At 44.8% G+C, this 20,029-nt stretch overlaps 1 protein-coding gene across 1 annotated transcript; it reads left to right on the top strand.

Moving 5' to 3' along the window:
* The first annotated feature begins 563 nt into the window (after window positions 1-563).
* TRIB2 (tribbles pseudokinase 2) lies at window positions 564-19,807 on the top strand. The gene is made up of 3 exons (XM_044290139.1): window positions 564-1,758; window positions 3,679-3,971; window positions 18,330-19,807. Exons 1-3 carry the CDS (start codon window positions 1,489-1,491, stop codon window positions 18,796-18,798), a joined length of 1,032 nt encoding a protein of 343 aa, XP_044146074.1. The 5' UTR covers window positions 564-1,488; the 3' UTR covers window positions 18,799-19,807.
* The last annotated feature ends 222 nt before the right edge of the window (window positions 19,808-20,029 follow it).

The following is a 20,029-nucleotide window of genomic DNA, read 5'->3' as shown; positions in this document are numbered from 1 at the left end:
ATAGATAGGGCAGACAGACAGATGATAGGTAGATAGATAGATTGATAGACAGACAGATAGATGATAGGTAGATAGGTAGATAGATAGATAGACAGACAGACAGATAGATAGATAGACAGATAGATGATAGGTAGATAGGTAGATTGATAGACAGACAGATAGATAGATAGATAGATAGATAGATAGATAGATAGATGATAGGTAAATAGACTTTTATCTCCACCTAATAACGCACAAACCACTGCACTATTTTTCCTTTACCTAGAAAGCATACATCAGCCGCCTCAGCATTACCTGCGCCTGCTCACCCCCCGCGGAGGGATACGGCTTTTTAATGCTCTATTTCCTTTAGCTACACGATCAGAATGAGTGGAGGACACAGGACGAGATCAGTGCGGCTCCGATGGGCGGGAAACGCTCTCTGCTGATTGACGGCCGCTTTGGCCTATCAGAAGAGAGCCGACCGGCAGAAAGGGGCGGGGCCGCTCCCCATTGTTCCGTTGCCCCGGCCAGCCTGTGCACTGAGCCGAGCGGCTGACATTGAGTAGTGAGGCAGCGTAAGAGGCGCACACACACACACCGGCTCCAGGGAGAGGTCCCCGGCCACGTAAGTACTGCACACCGAGGAAGATGATGTCTTGCTGAAAGGGATCGGCCTGAGCCATCCCTTCTCCTCTCCCTCCTACCTCTGCAGAAGACTCTGATGCCATAAGGAGATCTCATACACTTATCCTGCAAGGAAAGCTTCTGCTGCAAGGCATTCGTCTCCCATCCTGGACACAAAGCCCCACGTCGCCGGCTGCAGTTGTCTTCTCCTGCTGGAGTTTTCACGGGCCACCATTCATCTGCTCTGTCCTTGGTTGAACTTTCCTGTGCAGGGCTCACCCTATTGTTCCCCCATCTGATGTGCCACCTTCACCGGGTGCATGCCTGCTTCACCCATTGCTGCTATTCTCCTGCAGGACTCTAGAGCACATCCATTGCCCGAGCTCCGCACGCCATCTACAGTTTACACCAAGCCAACTTTCTTATTGTGAAGTCGGACACCAGCTCATGTGGCAGGAGAAGAACTGAAGATTGGTATTTTTTTCCTCTTGGGATTGATATTTTTTTGAAAAGCAATTATATTCAGTAAAATCTACCTTTTTATTTTTTATGAAAAAAGGAGAGGATTTGCACAAGAACTCGCTCCAGATGTTCTAGACCTCTCAAAACCCAACGTTCTGGATCTCTCAACTTCTGACCTTCTTCTAGAACCTCACACATTCGAGGAGTTCTACAAAACCTCCAGAGAAGCTACCATCTAGCTGCCTTACCCCCCCGAAAAACCCTATTTTCTTCCACTCAAGACCTATTTGCTATTGCACAACCCTTGACATTGTCTCTACTTCAGAAAGACCACCCCATCCCCCAACTAAAGAAGCACAAAGTCTTCAGTCAAACCCCCCCCCCCAAATAAGCCTTGGATTTGGCTGCTCTTTTATACCCATGAACATACAAAGATCGAACCCTATATCAATCACAAGGTATGGGAGATCTAGGAATAAAACCCAGGATTTTGAAGAGCTGTCATCCATAAGGTGCACAGAACCCAGCCAGAGCTTCAGCCCCAATCTCGGCTCCCCAAGCCCCCCAGAGACTCCAAACTCGTCGCATTGCGTTTCCTGCATTGGGAAATACTTATTGTTGGAGCCTCTGGAGGGAGACCACGTTTTTCGAGCCGTGCATCTGCATAGTGGAGAAGAACTGCTCTGCAAGGTACATGATCCTTCTTGTCATCACCCTCATGATTGTTAGCGTGTAAGGTTTTGTCCTCCTACCATTTTGGTTTAGTCTTCCTCCACACTGGCAACTGTGAATGTAGACCTAACCTTTGGGTTTAGAGAGAGTGGGTTCTGAAGATCAATCACCTAGAAGGTTCTGTTTGGGAATATCCCTTTAAACAAGAGTCTGCAGGTGTGCAGATAACTACATGGTAGTCCCAAAGGTAGAAGAAAAGAACCTGCTTTGATCTTCCATTTGCTACTAGCTGTGGACACAAAGACCCTTTATAAGGGTTCCTGGTGGCACCTAAGCGGTAGATCAAATGAGCCATTGTAGACACAGGCATCCCCAGGTGCCTTTTGATATATATTTTTTCTTTTCCCAAGCTCCATTATTGCCGTGTCGGCAATATTTGGAACCCACCTAAGCAAACTCTCTCCCTCTGCTTATGTCATCCGGTTTCCATTCATTGTTTGCCTTCATCCTGTAGAACATCCAAAGCTTCTCCTCCATTCATTCATTCATAAACAATGGGAGTTGAGTGATGTAATTGCAAACTGTAGACAGCCACATAATTCCCTGTGGAGGATAATATGGCAGTCCATTCTGAGGGCTTTCAATGGGAGACTTGATGTCATGCGGTAAATGTATTTATGGAGGGGGGGGGGGGGAGGTGGACTAATAATCACCGGTTGTGAATGAGTCATGCTTCGCCCCTGTTTATGAATGCTCTTCATTCTTCTTTTTTTTTCGGCTGAAGTTTGTTGAAATTCAGACCCCAGAGTTGCATAAGCTGCCTGGGGAGCGGAGTCCCGGCCTTCTGCAGAACGTAACTTTATGCCGACATCTCCAAAACCTATTGCATCTTCTATGCGTGTGCAGTGCTGGTGACATATGGTGCAATTTTTGGACATGTTGCGGTGCTGCTGTAGCATGCTGGCGCCACTGTGACGTTTTGAAGCTTCTGTGGTGCTCGGATGGGAGTAAAAGGCCTTCTAGGTCAGACTGTTTCTTGCAGTGTTGATCCAGAAGAAGTCCAAAAAACCAAACCTGTTGGGTCCAGTAGCCAATCCAAGGATCCATAAATACATTACCCCTACCTGTTCCTTTGGATCCGTAGGCGCCGCATATGGCATCCCCAGGAGGTGCTGTATGGGCACCCTATTATGGACCCATACAGCATAGACCTGGAATATTAACTCCTTCATGGCCAATTCAGACCTGATCCACGTCAGCCGAGGGTTTTCTGGCCTTCAGGTTGCGGTCATGTGCCAAGGTTTATTAACCCTATGGTGTCTAAAATCTGCCACCTGAAAGCAGCCTGTGTGCAGTTATTACGAATACCTAGGAGGAGCGGTTTATACCAGGCACGGGGTCACCGACAGAGTTTTATTGAGCCCTGCACCCTGGCTTCAAAAAGTAGCAAAATGGGGCTTTGCACCTTTTTGGAGCTTATTTGCAAATAAAAAATAATTAAAAACCTGACATTTTGAACGTTTACCACACACACACTCCAGTTTTGAAAGGTAGTTGGACCGTCGAGCCGATGTTAGCCAGACTTATCAACTGCAACTTTTTGAAAAAGTTGCAAAAATTGTCACTTAATGTAGGGGAGAGGAGTAACATCTCAAGACGGAAGATGCTCCAAATTTATTAAACATCAGGAGATATTTGATAATTTCGGTGCAAATTATGACCGTGCAAAACTGACTTGAAATTTTCCCCCTCATGATACATCTCTCGCCTGGTGTATGGCCAGCCGGGTGCAGACCTCTTATAGCGAGCAGCACCATACGCTTGGCTTCAGGAGGCACAGTTCCATCTTTCTTAAATTTCCAGGCCACGTGAGGCTCCTGTCTGCTGCCACTCTTGTCTAAATCCTTTTGTTTCTTCCCTCCCCCTCCCCCCTTGCAGGTTTTTGATATTCGCTGCTACCAGGAGTCCTTGGCGCCCTGTTTTTGTCTACCTATACACAGCAACATTAACCAAATAGCTGAGATCATTCTTGGAGAGGCTAAAGCCTACGTGTTCTTTGAAAGAAGCCATGGGGACATGCATTCTTTTGTTCGTACCTGCAAAAAGCTCAAAGAGGAAGAAGCGGCCCGGCTCTTTTATCAGATCGTCTCGGCTGTAGCCCACTGCCACCACGGAGGAGTGGTGTTGAGGGATCTCAAGCTTAGAAAATTTGTCTTCAACGATGAAGAACGGTAAGCACTTCTTAGGTACTTGCATGCAGATGTAGCAGAGCTGAATGGGCAGATGGTTTTGCACTGATGCAACTTGTAGGCTCAGTTCCGCTATGCCGGTGTGAGGCACAGGAATGTGAGTTTTCAAAATGTTTTGTATCTTTTATGTGTTTTGCTTCTTTTTAACCTTAGAAACCTTGTTACCAGAGGGAGGAGCAATAGAACAACATCCTTACTAAGGGCCCTTTCACACGTCCGTGAATCGCGGACGAGTCCGGTCCGTGTTCTGCACAGACCGCTCCTGTATCCATGACTTTAACGGGTGTATTCACACGTCAGTGGTTTTCCAGTGACCGTGGGTCCGTGCCCCATTTTATTTTTCCCCTCACTCACATAATAGTCTATGGTCTGTGAAAAATGCAGACACGTCCATGTTTGGTCGGTGGTTTTCACGGACAGTTGGTAGGAGATGCCCATGATATTTATTTTCAGCCTTGCAGTGGCTTTGGACTATGGATAAGGCCTATTGCACACGGCCGTTTTTTTCCCCGTTTACTGGCCGTTTTTTGCGTTCCGTATACGGAACCATTCATTTCAATGGTTCCGCAAAAAAAACGGAATGTACTCCGTATGCATTCCGTTTCCGTTTTTCCGTTCCGTTTTAACATAGAACATGTCCTATTATTGCCCGCAAATCACAGTCCGTGGCTCCATTCAAGTCAATGGATCCGCAAAAAAAACGGAACACATACGGAAATGCATCCGTATGTCTTCCGTTTCCGTTCCGTTTTTTTCCTGAACCATCTATTGAAAATGTTATGGCCAACCCAATTTTATCTATGTAATTACTGTATACTGTATATGCCGAACGGAAACACAACGGAAACAAAAAACGGAACAGCGGATCCATGAAAAATGGACCGCAAAACACTGAAAAAGCCATACGGTCGTGTGCAATAGGCCTAAGGCTGCTTTCACACTAGCGTTTTGGCTTTCCGTGTAAGATCCGTTTCAGGGCTCTCACAAGCGGTCCAAAACGGATCAGTTTTGCCCTAATGCATTCTGAATGGATAAGGATCCGCTCAGAATGCGTCAGTTTGCCTCCGATCAGTCTCCATTCCGCTCTGGAGGCGGACACCAAACTCTGCAGCGTTTTACTGTCCGCTTGATGAAACTGAGCCAAACTGATCCGTCCTGGCGCATAATATAAGTCAATGGGGACGGGTCCGTTTTTCTCTGGCACAATAGAAAATGGATCCGTCTCCCATTGACTTTTAATGGATTTCATGACAGATCCGTCTTGGCTATGTTACAGATAATACAAACGGATCCGTTCTGAACGGATGCAGACGTTTGTATTATTTGAACTGATCCGTCTGTGCAGATCCATGACGTATCCGCACCAAACGTGACCATCTTGTCACGGATGTAGTCACCGATGTGTGAGAGAGGCCTAAGAGGAATTCAGGATCAGCTAGCGATCGGTGGGGGGTAGAGATCATATATTTAGGCCCCATTCACACGACTGTATTTTTGGGTCCGCCTAAGATCCGCATGTCTTTTGCGGATCGCACACGGTCCCATTCATTTCAACGGAGCCGCGGATAGCACGCCGTGTGGCCATTCTGCGTCCTGCAAATAAGATGGAACATGTCCGTTTTGCAGACAAGAAGAGGCATTGCTACAACGGGTTTAGAAAAAGTAAATAATGCAGCACGGACATCCTCTATTTTTAGCGGATCCGTTTTATTAATTTTTTTTATGCGAACCGCAAAATACGCACGGTCGTGTCAATGCACCCTTATCCACGCACAGAGGGCATAAAAACGGACCAAACGTAGATGATGGATGTGTGAAAGAGACCTAATCCTATATGTAATAACTCTGTTTTATAATGGCGGTAACGAGATGCTGTAGGCAAGAGTCCTAGCCCTAAGAGCTTACAGTCTAAACGGAATATGGGGTAAAGGTATATTGCCCTTGGTTACTATAACCGCTAGGTAAAGTAAAGCTAACAGAGTGGAGTCTCCCATAGGATAGTGCAGGCAGCGCGCGCCGCATGTACCGTGTGGAATGTGGGGGCAGTAAGCGCGTCCGGCCACAGGTTATCCTGCAGCGGGGTGCATCTGGTCACTTAGTGCATGAGAAGCAGCGTCTTCCCGTGGGGCAGATATCAGGAATGAGGTCGCGGGACTGTCTTTTAACTCCTTTATTTACCTGCACTTTCGTATGATTTTATTATTTCTATTTAAAAAAGTGCGGTATTTGATTCTTGACTACTGAATGCAGCAGAGCTGAGTTTGTCTGTTTTTAATATCGCAAGGTTATCCCAATGGCAAAAAAATGTATAACCCTAGGGATTTTACATAGGTCTGCGGGTAAACCTGCCGTATTGCAGCGTGCGCAGCCCCAAAGGGTTAAATGACGAAAACTCAGCCACGCTGCCTCTAAGTCTTACGGGCGCACGCGCCGCCTCCCTGATGTTAATCTCCTGCCAGTGCCATCTTTTACAAATAATCCATTTTATTTTCCGTCTTGTCTCCTTTTCCCCTGAGCATTGGACATAAAACGTGCGCGGCGACCTGAGCGAATGATTACAGTAATGGCCTATTTAGTCGCGTTTGAAGATTTGACCTTTGTGGTTAAATATTCTCGGCGTGATGCGGGCAGAATGTGATGGTGCAGTGAATCTCTGAATGGGTATTAGCCGTGTCTTCCCCCGGTGGAAAGTCCTACTGTATAGCAGGACAATAGATGGTAAATGCGTTGTATATAATGTACCAGCTCCTTCTTTTTTTTTTTTTTTTTTTTTTTTTTTTTTTTTTTAAAGGGGTTGTGAAAATCGGACATCACATAGTACATGACAAGCTCTTTCTAACAGAGCTAGAACCAGCCCTGCACCTCACATGGATCCAGAGATCTCCCCAATCATTGCTCTGCTAGGTTTATTTCAGCCTGGCAGCTCATGGGGCGTGTCCTTTCTGCTGCAGCTCTCGCCTGTAACTGCCACAGCTTCTAACAGTAGATATGGCTGGTGACACTTGAAGTGACCACCTGAGTAAGGCGGACATGAAATGAGGGGGAAAAAAACAAACTGCAGGTGGCGCTATACAGATACATTTTATGGAATAACTCTGTTTGCTATACAAAATTTTTAAATTGCATGCAAATACAAAATTATTCAGATCCAGGTGCTGATTTGAAAAATGAAGACTATATCTCGGGGTACAACCCCCTTTAAAGGGATATACCAATCTTAAGCTGTCCATACACATTAGGCCACATTCACATGACCCGTCCGCCAGCCGTGTTTACCGTCCGGGTGCATGTCCTATCTTTTTTGCGGATCAGGCGCACGGATGCGGAAGCGCACGATCGGCAAAAGACTGGGCGTGTCCTATACCTAGCTGCAATATTCAACTCAATGAGTCTGCACCATGATGCGGCGTGCACACAGCTGGTAAATGGATCCGCAAAACACTTGCGGTCGTGTGATTGCGGCCTTAGATTTAATGGCGTCAGAACTTGTCAGTATGAATTTCCTACCAAGTGAAGTGTATGGAGGGGCTTGGCACTCGGGTATCCGGAGAGAGAAGGATCGGGCTGTTTGATTTCAGCATGCACAATCTTTTTGTCCTCAGGGCAAATTAGCCGCCATCAGAAGTGTCAGGCAGTGGCTTACTCCACCTCTGTACCCACAGATCACCTACGCCAGGGATGGCCAACCTGCGGCTCTCCAGCTGTGCAAAACTACAACTCCCAGCATGCAAAGACTGCCTAAAGCAGGGCATGGTGGGAATTGTAGTTTTACAACCACTAGAGATCCGCAGGTTAGCCATCCCTGATATACGTACTGGGGGGTTCTGAAGAGATGCCATCTGAGCTCTATAATGTCTATGGCCAGCCTTAGACTTTGGCATAGCCAGTCTCCAGGGCAGGGGGTTCTCCGACTTCCGTCCAACCTGATGAAGTGGTCGCTAGCTTACTGGATCCAGGCAGAGACTGAGGTGGTCAAGCACTTGCACCGCTCTCTACAATTTCTTCTATAGGAGTCACAGAAATAGAGATTGGAATGTGTGAATATACTGTAAATGTCGGAATACCCCTTTAAAGGGAACCTGTCATCTACTTTTATGCTGACCTCACTGAGGACAGTAGAAAGTAGTGACAAATGCTGATTTCAGCGGTGTCACTCATCAGCTACAAGTAAGTGGTCGCTGAGAACCAGCATCATCATCATTGAGCCCAGGCCTCGGTACGGTCAGCATAAAGTTAGACAGGTTTCCTTTAGGCCTATTGCACACGACCGTATGGCTTTATAAGTATTTTGCGGTCTGCAAAAACTGATCTGCAAAATATACGGGTGACATCCGTGTGCATTCCGTTTTTTGGGCGGAACGGAACAGCTGGCCCCTAATAGAACGGTCCTATCCTTGTCCGTTATGTGGACAATAATAGGACATGTTCTATCTTTGAACGGAAATATGGAAACGGAAGGCATACGGAGTACATTATTATTATTTATTTTTTTGCAGACCCATTGAAATGAATGGTTTGTGTGCAAGAGGCCTTAAGTTGTAGTCCTCTGTCCATATCTGCTTCTGGGAAAGCTAGACTAGAATTATGACCGCCATTACAGCTCACCCAGCTATACCATTCTCCTAAATGGCAAATCTGCTGTGTTTGAGGTATTGGATCCCCCTGATCCAGTATTTCATCATAACTAGGTTCTTCCCAGTGCCAGCCATATCTGTTCCCCTTGTCAATGAGGAGAGCCACAGGTCTAGCTGATCATATGAGGACCTAATGGTTGTGTTAATTTTCATGCTTTAAAGCAGGCATGCTCAACCTGCGGCCCTCCAGCTGTTGCAAAACTACAACTCCCAGCATGCCCGAACAGCTTACAGCTATCAGCCTACAGCAGGGCATTTTGGGAGTTGTAGTTTTACAACAGCTGGAGGGCCGCAGGTTGAGCATGCCTGCTTTAAAGGGATTGTCCCATAAGGGCAACCTCTGTAACTCATATTAGGACTTAAGGATGTCATGGCGAGTCTCTTGCTTTGGACTACCACTATGTGCCAGTACATAGAAACACTCTGTAAGAGGTTCTCCCTCTGTAGCAGTATATGGACCACCATTCATTTGATCCCACTGCAGAGAACACATGTGGCTGGACATGGCATCTTCTGGTAATACCCACTGCTTGATGAGGTCAGAGAAACTGGACTTGTGACGATAGGGTGATCACAGCCTGCTTTTTGAAAGCCTGTTTTTTTTTTTTTTTGTTTGGGTTCCTTAACAATAGGTTGGTAGCAAGGTACCCTCTTGCTGGGGGCCACACCGATCGGCTGTAATCAAAGGGGGACCATGCAGCAAGTGTACCATTTCCCTGCAGCACCACCACAGGTGATGCCAAGTATTACACAGTGCCCTTTTGAGTTAAATGCATACACTTGACCTCCAGAGTGAGATACACGCTTTGTACCAGCCTTCTAATCTGGCTTATAAATCAGGGTCTGGATCAGCCCCCCATATTAATAAATAAATATGTAGTAATAATGAGTGTTCAAACCCTTACTACAACTTCAACTCAGAAGACAGATTCTTGGTATATCTAGAACAGGGGTTGGCAACCTTTGGCACTCCAGCTTTTGTGAAACTACAATTCCCAGCATGCTCCTTTCATTTCTGTGAGTTCTGACAAAAGCAGAGCAGGTACGGATGCTGGGAGTTGTAGTTTCACAACAGCTGTAGTGCCGGAGGTTGCCTACCCCTGGTCTAGAAGATTTAGTCCCGTCCACAACCTTGACTATTTCCTCAACTATCTCAAGCACATAATATTTATTCTACAATTTCGGGCTGTCCTTCTATGGTCTTGTTGTATCGTTGCACAGTTCAGTGTGTAGCAACGGTGACTAGGAAGGACCCTTCTGGTTTATTTGATGTCATAACTGCATAATCCATTCCCAGGCCTTCAAAGCATCCAGATGACATGGGGGATGAATGTGTAGGGGAGGGATACATGGGTACAGTAAAAGTGAATAGAGGTTAAGATCACAGGTGGATAAACTTTAGCAGATATTCCACTGGTTTGACCTGAACTTCTGGTTCCAAAAGATTCTTACTGGATTTTATGTAGATCATGGCTCTAAGTCCAAGCTTGACCTTTCTGAAGGCAGGGATTCGAAAATTATGTGAGATTTGGTCCACCTCTGTTTCTGATGTCCCATGGTTTTGAAATCTTCTTTTATAAGGCAGGTTTCCAAGACATTTATGATGGGCAGTTATTAGATCAATGAGAAATGTCTATTTCATATCAGTTTACTGAGATCTTAGACCCCTTTTAAATGCTTGTGGTGCTGAAGACCTGTTTCTGCCTGGATCTTACAAAGTCATGCCAACACCAGTGGAACTTTGAGTTTAATATACTTCAGAAGCTTTCTTTATCTTTCCTTCTCAAGAAAGTATGGCACCATTTTACATCAAAGGGCGACCATAGATGGCTGCCAACCAAACGCTTGTTCATCTGACAGCTGTTCCTCCCAACCTCTCATACATGATCACCTAGGCCAAGCAGACGTGTATTGTCAACGTGGGGGGATATGTTAGCTGCTGATGGTAATAAATACTTTTGTGTGTATGAGCACCTTAACAGGGTTATCCGAAGATATAAACTTATGCCATACCTACGTCATAGGAGATATGTCTGATCAGTGGTTGGAGGGTCTGACCACTGGGTACCCCATCAAGAGAATGGGCGTTCTGTGGCAAATCGACCATGCATGTTGCTTCTCCATTCTTCTTTGCGATAGCCAAGCTCTCTTTTCAGCAGTCCCATAGAGATGAATGGAGTGACAGAATGCATGTTCGACTGCCACTCCATTCCTACGAGGGGTCACAAGGCCTCTTCTTGTGATGTGGGGTCCCAGCAGTTCCCCCCCCCCCCCCCCCCCCCACCAGTTTACATCTTAGAACAAGACATCCCCTTTAAGGTCAGACAGTATGCAAAATGGAGAACCTCAAGTTGATCGCTCGTCTGTAGCAAAGCCCATTTCATTCACAAAAGCTTGGGCTAATTTTCATGGTTGCCTTCAAAGTAAATATCCAGTTAATAATTTTATGCCCTTGCATATAACCTGCGCCAGGTATTTCCACATTTCTCTGGCACTAAACCTGTTTTCCAAGTGATTACTTGGCGTTCACACGCTATAAAATCCATGGAAGTTTTTGAACTCCTGTTTATCTGTTGAACATTACCGATTTTATGAGTAGAATGCAAGAACTACAGTAATGACTGACATTTTCCCAAGCAGAGCATCAGTAGAAAAACCGATGGGGGAGGGCTGCCTGATTCAAATAGGGAAGCTGGGTGACGACCCCTATGGGCATTGTAAGGATTGCCTTTAGTGACTTTCTCGGTTGCCATGTATTCCTATGGTAATGGCTGGTATTGTGTCCGGGCAGGAATGTCTGTTTTCCTTGCTCGGTGTGAAGCCAGCTCCATCTAATGAGCAGTCTCCTCTGGATTCCTTTGCCTTTAACAAAGCCTTTCTTGTGTCATTTATGGCAGTCAGCTGATTTACTTTTAGTAGTGCTAACCTCCACGACCTCGGTCATATTGAATAGAGCACAACCGGGGCTGGAGGAAATTGTTAATCAGCTTCAGCGAGAGTACAATGTAATCTGGGTTACATAAAATCTGATGATGTGTCAGCTAAACAGGGCAGCAGAGTGCAAAAAAAAGGGGCTTCCTGCTCGGAGTGAGGTTCTCGATGGATTTAGGTCACCACTGGTTTTGTGTACAAACTCTTTTTGCATAGGACTTTAGCAATTCGATTTGTCCTGGGCAGCATGTAAGTGGGCGGCTAGGCCTTGCTTCCATATGTGAATGCTCCCCGGTCTCGTGGGAGGACTTTTTGGTTGGTTTCGGGTAATTTCCTATAGAAAATTCCAAAGGGTTATTGAGTCCTGTGTGGGATTATAGTAATCCAGAATTATTTTTTGAACCTTCTTTCAAAATCTAATTACTTTCCCTTTTTATTTCATTAGTTCCGCAGGTAAATTAGAATAGATCACCACGACAAGGACTCTTGAAACCCCCCCAGAAACCGTATCGCCCCTGTCCATATCTGGTATTTCAGTTTAGCGCTATGTCATTGTAGGTGACTAAGCTGATGCTGCCCATAGACAAGAGTGGCACTGTTTCTGCATCTTGAAGCCCTGTTTTTCTGTGATCATCGTTAAAGGGGTTGTCTCATGACAGACAATGGGGGCATATCGCTAGGATATGCCACCCATTGTCTTGTATGTGCGTGTCCCACCGTTGGGACCCGCACCTGTTTCGAGAACAGACCCCTGAAAGTGAACTGCGCACTGCACATGCGCAGCCACCCTCCATTCATGTTCTATGGGGCCAACGAAAATGGCACCATAGAAGTAAACGCGCGGTGCGCTCCCATTCACTTCTATGGAGAGCCGCCTTGGTGGTGGCCGGACCAGAGTCCTCCAGCCACCACATTGCAGGGCCCCGTTCTCGATATAGGTGCAGGTACCAGCGGTGATAAGGGACATTCACCACTAACTGTTTAATTAGGCTTAAGAATGGTAAAATTGAATTCTAGGCCAACTTAATCATTTATCACTAATAGTATTTAGTATTTTCTATTATACTTTTAGTTTTTCATTTCTTTTAAAGCAGTATTGAAATCTATACCCTAGTAAAATATGTTGCTCAACCGCTTCTGTATTCATGTGGTGAGATGGACTCATTCTTGATCAGTAGAGGTTCCACTGGTCAGACACTTATATTGTAGATGGGGGATACAAAAGGGATTTTTTAGTTTGCATCAACGTCCTATAAAATAATCCTTTATGAAGGTAGCTGTAATTTTGTAATGTAGTTTTTTTTAAATTGCTGTTAAGGCTCCTGTCTCCCGTTTTGGGCTGTGGTCACATGACCATGTCCATGTAGCTCTTATTTCCTGTGAAGTTATGTCCATACAGGGGCAGTGATAGGGGAGTGTCTAAAAACTGGCTGGGTGGTGCTGGAGGTGTGGTTGACGAAGGAGAAGTGCATCATGGGACAGCAACAGGAAGTGCTACATACAGGATAAAAACAAACTAGAGGGATTGGTTTACATGGAAAAACTGGTCAGGAGAGCCAATTTAAATCCCTTTAAGGCTAAAGTTGTGCATTTTGTTCTGGCATATAAGCCCCTTACAAAATACCGTAACTTTTCTGCTTGGATCATCATAAAGGTGTGTTTTTTTTTTTTTTGTCTTTTGTTTTTTATGTATAAAATATTAATACTCCATTTAGATGCCTTCCCGGGTTGAACTCCCCACCATAATTTACTAATCTGTCCTGTGTCCTCTGCTGCGGGGAGTATATCACCAGCTCAGGCTGGATGAAGGGCGTTCTGCTGAGTCCACATTTAGCCATATCGTGACAGCAGTCCAAACTGCAATGTTGGTCTATGAATAAATAAGCTTTGTGTTGGGGCGGGAGGCCATTTGCAGCAAGTGAAGGATATGATGGAACCTGTCCGGTCAGCACATTCCTCTATGAGCAGTGTGTAAATTTGATCATTGCTCAGCATTCTGTGTGTGTGCCACGCTGAGCTGTGCGCAATAAGCATTCTGACACGTGTGGCCTTTTCTTATAGCAGACGCTAGGTGTCCATGCACTACTGGAAACTATTTTTATATATTTCATTATCTAAATAGACATTCCATCTACAGAATGTGCCGGGGCTGAACAAATCCCTCATTGGATGCCCCGATTTGCCAACAGAATACAGATTTATGCAGACTTCATACTCTGTCTTCTCTTCTGTTCCCCCTAGTGGCATTAAATCTGTGAACTTTAATAGGGTTTACAAAAATAGTTTAAAGTGGCCGATATGATCATCCATGGACATCAGCAGATCACAACATGAAATTTTCTCATCTGTGAACTGCTCCCCGGGAACAATAATGGAGTTGTCTGCACCTCCAACCACTACACAAGAGTTGCGCTTGTTCATCGGGTCATCTGCGGCACCTTTAGACTGTCAGATTATTGGAGACTTGTGTTCTAAGTGGGCCAAATATTAGGCTGTAGATCCACCTTCAGAAACCAGCAGCAGATTTCTAGGCTTATTGGCTATGACTCCTAGAATTTAGAGTCTGGCTATGGACCACAGCTCTTGGTTACCCTTGATGAAGGGTCTACCAGACCTCATAGGCATTACTTCATGAAAAGATCCCTTCAGTAACCCCAGGAAACATGCCTAGGCATTAACTGGGCTGCCCATTGACTTCAGTGCTGGCCTCTAGATTTATAACTGTCTTCTGCTAGGTCCACCCCTGACGTCATACGTTTTTATGATGTGTTACTGAAACATCTGTGATGTCATCTTTTCTAACATTACACACTTGTAGACTTGTGATCTCTTTATTGAAGGTGAATAGTTCATCATTTTGTTCTGATCTCACACCTACTATAGTTAATTGGGTGCTTCCAGTCCCGGCTGGATACAAGCCAGGAGCGAGAAATACCTTCAGAAATGTATAGCCGGTGCCTGTTTCCTTGGCTCAGTTTATGTTTTAGGTTTACAGATGTCTACCTGGGTTTAGTTGTTGTCCGTTTGTTGCTTGAGTGCACATGTAGGTATGGAGAGCTCTGTAGGGCAGTGTGAACTGGTGACAACAGTGTTATCATAGCTTCCCTGGAACTTGGTACCTTAGTTAGACCTGTATCACTGACCACTGATACCAGGCTGACAACCATGTCACAAGCATGTCGGGGTCATATGGCAGGCACTCATTAGAGTGAGATTTTTTTTTTTTTCTTTTCTTTTTTTGGCCTTTTCTGTGATTGGATGTTTTAAACTTCCTTTGACACTTATCCACAGGATAGGTGATAAATGCATGATTGCAGGTGCTCTGACCTTTGGTACCCCCAATGATCACGAGAAGCTGGGGTTCCCTATCCCACTGTGACTACCACTCTATTAATTTCAATAGGACTGATTGAGAGAGACAGATCGTACTCCAGTGGCGCAGGTGAATGTTGGTTGAATGATCCTGAGACCCAGGTCTCCTGCATACAGGAAGAAGATGGGATTCCTGTCCATAAGATGACCTTTTGTCATTGTGATGTCATGACAAGAGGTATCGTCCTGTACCATTACAAGCATACGTTCAGGCGTGGACTGGCCCCAGTGGACCTCTAGTTCCACACAAGTGACACATGTCACTATACAATAAACTGTCTTCACTGTATCTAAATAGACAGAATACAACATCTCAACCAGGCTAGGATCATACAAAAACTGGGTAGATTATTCAAAGAACTATCCAGATTATTTTATTATTATTTAATATAATAATATAATATCGGGAGGCTAAGAAGACTTGTAGGCACAGAGGCAGGCCAGCTAGCTTTCTTTTTCATCAAGGACATTCCTTCTCAAAGTCACTGTGTGGACTCCTTTAATCAATCATCTTGAAGCGTCTTGCTGTTGCCTACCACTGTGTGAGCATGCAATACTTGCATCTCTCTGTATGGTGGTCCCTCAGAACAAATTTTACTGGTGGGCCCAGGGCATCCCAGTCCGACACTGCATACGTTACACGCATTTGTATGAGTATATCATGATAAATTTTAGAAGGCAAGAGCAGTGCTCTTCAATGGGGATATTTTGTCCTAGAGGACCTACCATGGGAGCTACCAAAGCAATCATGGAGATGTAGTATTAGAGCACTGGCCTGAGAGTTGACATTGGGCGTATGGACAACCTGTTAAAAGTTGATTGTTCCCTTATATCTCTAAGGAAGAAGAGGTAGCGGCCCCTGTAAAAGGCTCTTCCACCCCTGATTTAAATTTGCCTTATGTACTTTTTCTGTGTCCTCCTCTGCTTCGAGATGGTGGACACGCATTGCCTGACTTTTCATTACTGTAGTAAATATTGTTTGACTTTGGAGGGCTGCAGATACGCGAAGGCGTTACCAGATCTGTAAAGATGAAGCTGAATGCAAAATGTTTTCCATTACCAGTGAGGGAAAACCACAGAAGTGCAGCCGTAATTCTTAGACGATATCTACCCCTTGGTTTCCTTGGAAACAGGCAGGGAAATCCGTGAAAATAATACAACGCTGTTCGAGATGCCTCCTTCAGTTTCTCCCCTCCCCCTTAGAAATATTCTGGTGGGGCTTCTAGGAGGGGACATTCGTTGTACACCTGTCCATGTTATCAAAAGCCCTGTTTAATTAGCGAAGAACACTGATTGGAATTTGATCTTGAATTACGGTCTCCAGTATCGGGGGGGGGGGGAGGGGGAATGCCAAGGTGTTGATCTGTGAAATGGTTTTCAAGCAATTTAATTGATCGAGTTGTTTTTGCTACTCTACAGACATCTATAGAGCGTTGACTGCAGCAATTGAATTCCCTATCAAAGTGTCTTTGTCTTGGATGGGGATCCCTGTCTGTTACCATGGCGACAACGATGCGTTTCCTGTTTTCTAAGTGCCATGGCTGCCTCTGATTTAAGCTTTGTGGTTTGATTCACCACTCATGGGGAAGCATTCACAGGCTCAATTGCTTCCTCTTTTGACATGCTCCTGACTTCAGCACTGAAGCAGAATCTAATCCGTCATAGTATTGATCTAGTGCATCCCCCAATAAACGGAAATGAGAGATGCCTTCTATTAAGGGCGTACTGAGGGCATGTATAAATGTATAAACATATGTTGCTGTCATCTCCGGTTGACCTTTTATAAATAGAGATTATCTAGAATGTCATCTGTCTGGTCCTTCAGGGTTCTCAGGAGCTTCATGGTTGTATCCATCCATCTCATTATTGCTCATTCTCATCTAAGAGTCATTGTAAAAGTAAAGTTGACAAAGACAGGAGTCCATCTTGTTGAACCAGCCAGCCATCTGCCTCTAATGAACGGGCATAAAGTATATAAGATCCTGCAAGAAGGGCTTTCAGACTCGACTGAGAACTCCCAAGATCTGCTAGGTCTTTCCTAAAGAGGAGTTGTCGCCTCTCCTGACATGTCCTGTTTTTTAGTAACACTTTACACTCCCCATTTGATAACCATTCTGGAGCATCTATGTTTGAGTTGACAATTCATTCATAACCTTCTAGTAGAAATAATAGGGGAATGGTACAACATGGTCATAAGAACAGATGCTCCAGAGTTCAACTAGTTACTAAACAGACATGTAAGGAGAGCAGACAAGTCCCCTTTAAGCTGCCCATACACTTTACATTTGACTTGCGAACCCACCAATCTACTGATGGGAGTGTCCCAACTTTCCCCTATGGCAGATGTCGGGGGCAAAGAAGGGTTGGCCATGTTGGATTTGAGCATGCCGATCTTTTGTCTTCAAGGGAGATAATCTGCCAGCAGAGGTGGCAGCAGGTAGTTTCCCTTTCTCCCTTTTTGCTTGTGAGGGATGGGTGGGATTAGGCCCCTTTCACACGGGCGTTGTGGGAAAATGTGCGGGTGCGTTGCGGGAACACCCGCGATTTTTCCGCACAAGTGCAAAACATCGTAATGCGTTTTGCACTCGCGTGAGAAAAATCGTGCATGTTTGGTACCCAAACTTCTTCACAGAAGTTCGGGCTTGGGATCGGTGTTCTGTAGATTGTATTATTTTCCCTTATAACATGGTTATAAGGAAAAATAATAGCATTCCGAATACAGAATGCATAGTAAAATTGCGCTGGAAAGGTTTAAAAAAATAATAATATATGTAACTCGCCTTAATCCACTTGCTCGCGTAGCCCGACATCTCCTTCTGGCTTCATCTCCTTCCAGCGCAATTTTGCTATGCATTCTGTATTCAGAATGCTATTATTTCCCCTTATAACCATGTTATAAGGGAAAATAATAATGATCGAATCTCCATCCCGATCGTCTCCTAGCAACCGTGCGTGAAAATCGCACCGCATCCGCACTTGCTTGCGGATGCTTGCGATTTTCACGCCACCCCATTCACTTCTATGGGGCCTGCGTTGCGTGGATTATCGCACCGCAACGCACAAAGAGGAGCATGCTGCGATTTTCACGCAACGCATAAGTGATGCGTGAAAATCGCTGCTCATGTGAACAGCCCCATAGAAATGAATGGGTCGGTATTCAGTGCGGGTGCAATGCGTTCAACTCGCGCATCGCATCCGCGCGGAATACTCGCCCGTGTGAAAGGGGCCTTAAGGTTCCATCTTTATATGCTGGCACCAAACTTTACACACTATTCCATCTTTTTCCTTGGTGTGTTGTCTATTTGTGTGTTGTTTTTTTTTTTATATTAAGCCCTCTTCAATGCTTTATTTAGTTTTTAACTTATGAACTGAATTGAGTCCTCTCTCTCTCTCTTTTTTTCAGGACTAAGGTGAAACTGGAAAGCCTGGAAGAAGCCTACGTTTTGTCAGGAAACGATGACTCTCTTTCAGACAAACACGGTTGCCCAGCTTACGTGAGCCCAGAAATCCTCAACACGAGCGGCAGCTATTCAGGCAAAGCCGCCGACGTTTGGAGTCTAGGCGTCATGCTCTACACCATGTTGGTCGGACGATACCCATTTCATGACATTGAGCCCAGCTCCTTGTTCAGCAAAATTCGGCGCGGGCAGTTTAACATTCCAGAGACACTATCCCCCAAGGCGAAATGCCTCATACGTAGCATACTCCGTCGGGATCCAACAGAGAGGCTCACATCTCAAGAAATTCTGGACCATCCTTGGTTTTCCACAGATTTCAATGCATTGAATTCAGGATATGGTGCAAAGGAGGTGTCCGATCAACTGGTGCCTGATGTCAATATGGATGAGGAAACTGACCCTTTTTTTAACTGAGCACAAGACTTTCCTATTCGGTACTTGAGGTGACCATGGCCACATGAAGGAGTCCTTCCGGACTTTTAGTATTCAAAATCTCTTATTGTCCCAGGATGGTAGCTGGTAAAAAAAAAAAAAGGCTACACTGGGCTTCTTGGGTTTTGAGAAGACAAGTCTGCAAGGAACTACTCTACACATGTAGCATTAAGGCTGCTATACAGTTAGTCTTTTATTTTATAAATGTGTTGTTTTTTTTTTGTTTTTTTTAACTAGCATGGATACAGTGTAGCTTCACCCTGTACGGAGCCAAGGAGACTGCACAAGCCAATTCCGGTGCAACTTTGTCACTCCTGTTAATAGTCATTAAAAAAAACATTTTGTCTGTTTTTGCCACGCACATCCTGGCATCGCACTGTTAAATATATATATTTTTTTCTTGTGCCATTGTTCAGGGAAGGTACAATTGGCCCCTTTTTTCCCCCCTCTCTCGATTGTGCCAAATTGGTACAGTGAGATAAAAAAATAAACTAAAAATTAAACCAAGTTGGATTTTTTTTTATTTTTTTTTGTGTGCCTATTTTTAACTCCTTTTATTTTGTCTAATTCTTAATGACTTGGTATTCCCGTCAGGAAATGGCATTTTAATGCTTTTGTTCCCTTAAGGGGAAGTCATTCATTGAACAAGCTGTTCGATGAGATGGCTACAGGAAGCTGTCAGACTCCTGGAGGCATTATCGCTTTGCTTGTGGCAGAAAATATCACCTTTTTGGAAAAAAAAAAAAAAAACAGGGTTTTGGCTTCCATAAATGCCACCTTGCACTTATAGCCAGGAGTACACACACACATACATATGTATATGAGATAAGCTGCAGAGCCATCCTTATGGGGTGGCCTATGAATAACTCGTCTCCCACATCGGCCTCATATTTTAATTTTAATTATTTTTTTTTTCCATTTTGGGAGAGTTTATTTTAAATAACATTTCAAAGGAAATAGTTTTATAAGCTTATGACTATCCACTAAGGTCTCCCCCCCCCCCCCCCCCCCCCCGTCCGTCCGTTCCTTCCCATCGCCCCTGCACGGACATGCATTAAGTGCACCTTTTGTATTGTCAAGAATTATTTATTTTCATGAAAATGTCACAGTAGTGATGTATTAAGCCAGTACTTCAATTAAATTACGGGTTGACTTACAATGACATATTACATGCTGTACTCAAAGAGGACCGTTCACCGCTCCTGACATGTCG

This window comes from Bufo gargarizans, chromosome 4 (genome assembly GCF_014858855.1).
Source record: "Bufo gargarizans isolate SCDJY-AF-19 chromosome 4, ASM1485885v1, whole genome shotgun sequence".
NCBI lineage: Eukaryota > Metazoa > Chordata > Amphibia > Anura > Bufonidae > Bufo > Bufo gargarizans.
The sequence above is the reverse complement of the archived record's forward strand: the minus strand, read 5'-3'. Positions and strand labels throughout refer to the sequence as shown.

Coding starts and splice junctions, on each gene's coding strand:
- TRIB2 (XM_044290139.1), top strand. CDS start 1,489: ATGAACATACAAAGATCGAACCCTATATCAATCACAAGGTATGGGAGA. Junction 1,759..3,678: donor GAGAAGAACTGCTCTGCAAG/GTACATGATCCT, acceptor CCCCCCTTGCAG/GTTTTTGATATTCGCTGCTA. Junction 3,972..18,329: donor GTCTTCAACGATGAAGAACG/GTAAGCACTTCT, acceptor TCTTTTTTTCAG/GACTAAGGTGAAACTGGAAA.